The sequence below is a fragment of the Zosterops lateralis genome (assembly GCF_965231275.1).
Source record: "Zosterops lateralis genome assembly, contig: HAP1_HAP1_SCAFFOLD_174, whole genome shotgun sequence".
NCBI lineage: Eukaryota > Metazoa > Chordata > Aves > Passeriformes > Zosteropidae > Zosterops > Zosterops lateralis.
In genome coordinates, this window is record NW_028154513.1 from 29,737 (window position 1) to 37,511 (window position 7,775).

Consider the following 7,775-nt stretch of genomic DNA (forward strand, 5'->3'; position numbering starts at 1 on the left):
AACGCCTTCAGACACTGGGGTATGATCCTGCTGTGTCTCAGTCCTGACCAGAATTGATAACTGTGGTCAGATGGCACCGCCAAAGGCCCCTGAGGCTGGCAGTGTCCTGCCTGCAGCAAGGAGCAGGACCTGGAAGATCTTCTGTCCCTGGAATGGGATTGCCTAAGCGAGCAATTCACCATCTGGTGACTGTCAGAAAACAGTTCTCAAGAAGATTTCTTTCCAATATTTTACTTCCAAAAATATCCATCGGTCAGGATTATCAGTATAATGGTTTACAAACAGAAACCAGAGAAGAACTATTAAGAGCTCTTTTCAGCACAAGTAGCAGACCCCATACATTCAGTAACAGACACAGAGCTGCTGCCCTTGAGGGGAAAATGCATGATGCCCTGATGGCAGGGCTCTTGTGGATGCTGCAGGTCTTAGGCAGGAAATGCAAAAGGATGAAATACATTCTTTTCTAGTTCTTTAGACACCCAGCCCCCCACCCTAGAGTTTGAACTAAAGGAATTCATCATGGACATTTGGGATTTGCTCCAGCACTTTTCCTTCATGTTTGGCCTCAGCCTTCCCTTGCACACCTTGCATGGCAGAGGACTGGTGGCTGCTGCGCCGTTGTTTGAAGGGCTGACGCACCCAGGTGTTTTCTGAATGCTACAGGCAGAAGAGATCTCCTGTCTGGGCTGACTTTCACTCCCAGGGCTAAAGCACTGCTTCTTTCTTCTCTGCTCTTTTGTCTCCAGGGCTTTCGGGGCCGTTTACAAAGGACTCGACAGGGCCACTGCAGGAGAGGTCAGTGTCAACACGCCCAGCACGTCCGGCAGCTCTCGAGGGCTTTCCCCTCTGCTGGGAGCTGTGGCTGGAGCTTTGGGGGCCCAGCAGAGCTTTCCTGCACAGGCTGCTCCTCTGAAGGCAGAGCAGGGTCAGCCTGCAGAGCACAGCTGGGACAGACTTGGAGCTTCTGGAGTGCCCAAAGGAATGCAAGGAGGGCAGCGGTGTGTGTCAGAGCAGGACACGCTGCCTTGGTCTGCACATCTAAAACTGTGAATGCATCAGCTGGTGGAGACTGAGGCCAAATTTATCTCCATCCCAGCCTTGGACAGGAGCACTGTTTAGCAGTTTTTCTATGCTGAGTTTTATCTTCAAAGGGTACCTCAAGTCCTAATTAAGGAGAGATCCTGCTTGGGATCTTAGTTTGGGGTTTTAGTCCTACTGCAGCTGTTCACAGAGAGAGAGGGAGAGCAATGAGAAGATGGATGTCCAGAGCAAAGCTCTCTCCTAAACCCTGCAGTTGTGTTTGGGGCTGGGGTCAGTGACAGCCTGTGACAAGGATCATCTGAGCAAGGGATGTGTGTGTTTGCTTTGTTGTGCAATCCCAAACAGAGCAGCTGCATTTGAAATCATGACCAAACCCCACAGAATTGCTAAAGGGTTCCCAGCTATTTTGCTCAGTTTTCACAGGACCAGAATTACCTCCTGCTTTCAAAATGTGTTTGAATAATAATGAGCATCACCGTCATCATTATAAGAGTGGTGGTAAACTAGGGCCATTTGAGAAGAGTGTAGGTGCAGAGAATGTTGTTAGAGCTTTGAGGCTGAGGGACCATTTCTGCAGAGCTCCCGAGGCCAAATGTCTCTGGCCATGTGTCCTGTCAGCAGCCCCCAGCGAGCAGAGCCATGGGCTGTGGGAATGGCACTTGCTGAGCTCTGGTGTCCCATCCCAGGGCAGTTTGGCACAGCCCGGCTCCGTCGCTCCAAAAAGACTCGCCCCGTGTTTGCTGTGGCCTCCTGCCACAGACTCCTCCAGTTAAAGGTCTGCAATGTCCCTTCAGGTGGCCATAAAGAAAATCAGTCTCAGAGGGCAGAACTGGGAACGAGCTCTGAATGAGACCCTGGTCCTGAGGGACAAGAAGAACCCCAACATTGTCAACTCTTTGGACAGGTGAGTGTTCAGGTCTCATCCATGCACGGGCCCTGCGTTGATCTTTCCTGGCATCCCTAGTCTGAAGCCTGTTTTGAAAAAGCCTGACCCGACCATATCTTCCCAAAACAACAGCCTGGCAGTTCACTCCCTCCATGTGCTTTTATTGCTTTGGTGTTTCCTTCAAGTTGACCCTATTTTCTGTGTCTTACAACAAGTGCTGATAATCCATGGCAGAAATTCTTTCCCTTGGCTTCTTCTTCCCAAATCTTTTCCATTCCTGCAGATGCCAGGAAGACCAGGTTCTTGTTTCCAGAAACACCTCATTTGCCCATTTTTCAATGGCCCTGCCTGTTTCTGAAGAGACTTTCTGCAAGGTTTTCCAAACAGTTGACCACTTTTATCCCAAGTGCTGCAGGGCCTCCCTCCCTGGATAACTCTGGAAGTTGTGTGGCCTTGCTCTGGAGTGAATGGTGGAACTGATGAGTTCAGATGCTGCACCAGCTGGGGCCAAGTGTTGTGGTTTCACATGGATCTAGGCTGTTGCTAAACTGCACTTTTCACTTGCTTGCCATCTAAGGCCTCTCCTTTTGCACAGGTGTCTCCTTCTCCTTTAGACTGTGCAGATTCCAATGCCTGTGCACCCTGGCAGGAATGTCTCTCCATCTGATTCTGTCCTCATTAACAAAACCCCAGTCGAGGCTTTTCCATGGGGGAATTGAGCACTGCACATTCATCTCCGGGCCATTGTGTTCCTCTTCCAGCTTCCTTGTTGATGGAGATCTCTGGCTGGTGATGGAATACATGGATGGAGGAACTTTGCAGGACGTTGTCAGACACACACGCATGGCTGAAGGAGAGATGGCAGCTGTCAGTCGGGAGGTGAGGGATCCTGCTTGTGCCTCCCATGGCTTGGACACGATGGTCCTTCCAAACAGGGCAGGGGAACAGGAGTGGCTCCACGTGGGCTCAGGGCTTTGTTTCTGTGGTGTTTTTATGAGCTGGAGAAGAAAGAGCCACTGAAAGGAATGGCCTGCCAGCATCACTGCACTTCTGTTCTTGTCCTCTTTCCTGCTCTTGGGGTACTCTGTCTTGTTTGGATTGGATTTGCTGTTCTCAGCTTTGCCTTGAACCATTTGCCTGGAGCTGGTCTGCACTGCACTCCTGGCCTGTCACAGCAAAGTTTCTGCTGGCAGAATCCTAAGCTCTCCTTTCTTGTGTGCTATATTCCAGCCCTTGATTTTTACCCTGGTGTTTTGTGTTCCCTCTCAGTGTCTGCAGGGCCTGGATTTCCTCCATTCACACCAGGTGATCCACAGAGATCTGAAGAGCTCCAACATCCTGCTGGGAATGGACGGCTCTGTCAAGCTGGGTGGGTGTTCCTGGCCAGGCACGGCGCTCCCGGGGTGCGGGTGTGGGGCTTCCCAGGGACGGCCAGAGCCCCACAGGTGCTGCTGGTGGCCCTGCCCGGCCCCTGCTGCCCCTGCAGAGAGCTCAGGAGAGGAGCAGCAGTGTCAGGAGTGCCTTTGCTCTGGCTCTGGCCCTTCCAGAGGGGCGGGAGTTGGAATCTCAAGCTTCAAGGGAATCAGTAAAAGCCACTGCGTGAAAGCTGAGGGTTTCTTTAAGGGACCAGTTCCATCTTTCCTTGGCTACAGCCCTGAGGACTCTTCCAGCTGGATTCAGTACTGCATTCTCAGACTGAGAGTGGGGAATGTTTGTGAGTGGTTTCCTCATTCCAGCTGCCTTTGACAGGGTTTGTTTCTGTCCTCAGCTGATTTTGGCCTCTGCGCTCAGCTCAGCCCTGAGCAGGACCAGCCCAGCTCCATGGTGGGCACTGCTCACTGGATGGCCCCAGAAGTTGTGACCAGTTCTCCTTACGGCCCCAAGGTGGACGTCTGGTCATTTGGCATTGTGACCATCGAGATGGTGGAAGGAGAACCTCCTTACTTCAAGGAGACGGGGGCCATGGTAAGAGGCAAATTCTCCAGTGTTTGCAGAGGCCTGTGAGCACAGTGTGACCCTGCCCTGGGAGGAGCAGCTGGAGGTTTCTGCACATCGGGAGGGGAATTCCCAGAGGACTCAAACCTGAACACAAACGAATATTCTGCAGTCTCCAGTAACAATTTGCTTTGGGCTTTAAGTTGTTGCAGCTGTCCTGTCTGTGAGGATGACCTGAAAACGTGAAGCCAGTGGATCAGCTCTAATGTTATCTTGCAAAAAAAAAACCCCAAACACGCCCCAAAACCCAAACCCAAGAAATTTACGAAGGAGTTTCTAAAACAGGTTTAGCGAGAGGAAGTCCTTCCTGGCTCTTCTCACTGGGAAAGTTGTCTAACACATGAAGATGATTCTTTAACATCCCCATAGTCTAACTGATTTATTAAAAAACTATGGACATTGATCTAATACCAATATCCAACTATGACGGACAAAGACTCTCTAACAGTTTAAAGTTAGAAAGTGTATGTTTATTACGACGCCGGGCAGCGTGCGGGATAGCTCCCAGAAACACACGCGCAATTTACAGATCATCACAGGGCCTTTTATCTACAGAAGTATTGAATACACAAACTACAAATGCATATTCATAGCTCTGATACCTCCCATTCCCCGCTTCGTATGGTAATTAGCCCAAAAAGCCACCAAGCATGCGTAGTTTGTTCTTTGAAATGGGTCGGTGGTCTTTTTAATGGGGTGGGGTCCCAAAATGATGAAGTAAGATTGTCTTCCTCAGCTCTGACTTTTTAACCTTTAGTGTTTGTGACAGCTAAATCCTGTTTTTCCCAGGACTGTTTGATTTATGATTGTATTGTATTCATGGGGTCTATTGATTATTCAGGATGCAGAAGCCCTAGTTTGACAGCTCCTCTGATTGATCGGTTCCTTCCAAGGATTATCAGTTCTTTCAGTCTGGCTTCTGTTAGCAAAAGGGAAGTCCTAGCTACATTATCTCAGCACTATCTATTTTGACTACAGTCTTTAATTCTTCTAAATCTATGCCTCATAACATGTTTCTTTTCTATCCCAAGCTCCTTTCTCCATGTCACCAAGCCTGAGCTTTCAGCAACACAAACCTGTTTCTTGTCGGGCAGATTCTGGGATGGGGCATCAGGAATGAATTTACTTGAGTGTCAGTGGCCCTGCAGAGATGCATTTGATGTGAGAACCCTTTGAAATGACACAGTCAGACCACAGTGACTCTTGAAAATGGCCTGTAAAGCTGGTGTCCGGATTTGGAGAAGCAAAATGTGCTATTTCTGATGGAGGTTCCTCCTAACAAAGTCAGGCAATGAGACTGGCTCTCAAGGCAAGATCATTTGGATGCTGCAATGGCTGTGGCTGCACCAGGGTTTGGGAGTTTTGGTTGGCCTAGAAAAATGAGCTGTGGAGCAGCATCTGTGGCAGGGAGGAAAGTGCCCCTGGAGCCGGGGCTGAGAAGCCGGGGTGGATGTGAGCAGCTATGGGTGTGAAGGGAGCTGGCGGAGCGCTGTGTTTGCCTTTCCTGCAGGCTCGCGCTCTGATCCGGCAGAACGGGACCCCGCGGCTGCAGGAGCCCCGGCGCCTGTCGGCTCTGCTGCGGGACTTCCTCGAGTGCAGCCTGGAGCTGGACGAGGAGCGGCGCTGGTCTGCCCAGGAGCTGCTGCAGGTCAGTGCCCGGCGGCTGCAGGGGAAACGGCAGAGCCAGGGAGGGCTTTTCTTGTGGGGCCCTCTCCCATCATCTCCGGTCTCGCTGCTTTTCACACGCAAAGCGAGCAGAAGCCTGGCCTGGCTTGGGTTGGCAGCGTCCTTTCCAGGTCATCTGGGCCTGGTGCCCTCAATGGGCACAGACATCTTCAAGCACATCAGGTGGCTCAGAGCCCTGCCTGACCTGAGCTTGGATGTTTCCAGGGAGGAGGCACCTCCCACATCTTTGGGCACCTTCTGTCAGTGTTTCCCCACTCTCCTGGTAAAAAAATTCTTCCTCCGATCTAAGCTGAGCCTGCTTCCCTCCCTTCAGTTAAAATCCATTCCCCTTTGTCCTGTGGCAACAGAGCCTGTGAGGAACTTGACTTTGGAAAGTAACGGTTCATTTCTTTCTTTTTGATCCTTTGGGCAGCACCCATTTTTATCATCGGCCAAGCCTCTCTCCAGCCTGACCAGTCTGATCGCTGCAGCAAAGACATTGAGGGAGCAGCAGAGGATATGAAACAGTTTTTTGTTAGAGTAGTTAGGACAAGTAGTTAGGTATGGTAGTTAGCACTGATAGTTAGTTGTGGTAGTTAGTTATGGTCATTAGGACACCCTGTTTGCTATGGTTGTTATGACACCCTGTTTATTATGGCAGCTTTTTGAATAAAAACTCCTTTAAACCTCAACTCCCTTGACATGTCCTGTCCTTCTCCCCCTGCGACTCAGTTGCCTGGAGCAATGCCAGGGCAGAGGGGGCCCAGCCTTGCCCAGAGCTGAGCCCCAGCAGAGCCCTGGCAGAGCCCAGAGCAGCCTCGGCACCTGCAGAGTCAGCCTGGAAGGAGCTGCTTGGAGCCTTCTCGGCTGCAGCCGACTCTGGGTCACAAACTGTGTGTGGTGGAAAATGCCACGGGTTCTGCGGGAGGGCAGAAGGGGCCTGGGGAAGGCCAGAAGGGCCACGGGGAAGGCTCCATGCAAGGGAAAAACCTGCCCAGTTGCGGGAATACAGCCAGAGAGCTGAGCTGGGAGCACTGCTCAGCTCATGACACAAATGGACATGTCAGCATTAGGTGGCCGCAAGCCTTGGCAACCGAAAGCAGAAGTTTGAGAGAGGAATGTAAGAGACAGCGATGTGCTTGGTACAAGATGTGCTTAGCAAGCAGGACTGAGGTAAGACAGCACATACCTGTGTTAGTGTGAGGCATGACTAAAGCAATGTACTTGGCAATAGTACCTGTTATATAATGAAAAGGTATATAAACTCAGCCAGGCGTATCAATAAACGGCCTCATGCCTGCACCCCATGGAGTCCATGTCTCTGTCAATCGCCATCAAATGGTGCCCCGTGTGACGGAGCCCTGCAGAACAAAGTGCTGCTGAAAGAAGCAGGAATGACAGCTGGCAAAAGGAACCCCTCCAGAGATGGGAGGTGAGCTGACCCTCTGGGATTTTGGAGGTGAGCTGCTGCAGGGGACGATGGGTCAGGGAATGTCTGCCCAGGAAAAAAGTGTTTTTGAGCTCCCTGAGGGTTTTCACTGCCGACTGTGACAGCGAGGAGAGTGATCGAGATGGTCTGGAGGAGGATCCTTTTGATCCTGGACCTATTGATCCTGACAAAGAACCTGATTTATACCCCCCCTCCCCGATCCTCATGACCACTGGGTGTGGTTAAAATGACAAGCACTAAAAGGAGATACTTTGAAACTGCTGAAAAATCGTAGCTCCGGTAATATACAAGGGACCACGAGGGCAAACTGCCAACTCTGGGGAAAAACGACTTTGGGAATTTTCTCACAGAAATCTCCCCCCTCCTCCACTCAGCCCAAGAGCCTTGGGGATTTTCCCTTTTTTGGGGGGGGAAATCAAAGCCATGCGCTGATGCTCCTCATTAGGGCCGGGAGAACTGAGGGCTTTTCTCGGAGCCGGTGGCAGCGAACACGCAGGGCTGGGAAAGGCGGGCCGGGAGGTGCGGAGAACTTTGTTTGTGTTTCCAGCTCAATCCCGACTCGGGCCCGGGCCCGTCCCAGGGCGGTTCCTCATCTGCGGCTTTCCCCTCCCACAGCCCGGGGGCGGGGCCTGAGAGCGCGGGGCGGGTGTGGGCCGTGTGCACAGCCCGGCCCTCGCTCGCCGCCATTGGCTGATTGTGCCGTCAGTGCCGGTTGTGGGCGCGCGCTGATTGGGCGGA

General features: G+C 51.7%; 1 protein-coding gene across 1 annotated transcript; it reads left to right on the forward strand.

The window, feature by feature from the left end:
• Nucleotides 1-2,692: 2,692 nt before the first annotated feature.
• Nucleotides 2,693-7,731, forward strand: LOC310923657 (serine/threonine-protein kinase PAK 3-like; the record flags this gene model as incomplete). Its single annotated transcript, XM_083885577.1, has 6 exons — nucleotides 2,693-2,806; nucleotides 3,197-3,296; nucleotides 3,696-3,892; nucleotides 5,433-5,515; nucleotides 7,142-7,252; nucleotides 7,653-7,731. Exons 1-6 carry the CDS (start codon nucleotides 2,720-2,722, stop codon nucleotides 7,729-7,731), a joined length of 657 nt encoding a protein of 218 aa, XP_083741703.1. The 5' UTR covers nucleotides 2,693-2,719.
• Nucleotides 7,732-7,775: the final 44 nt, after the last annotated feature.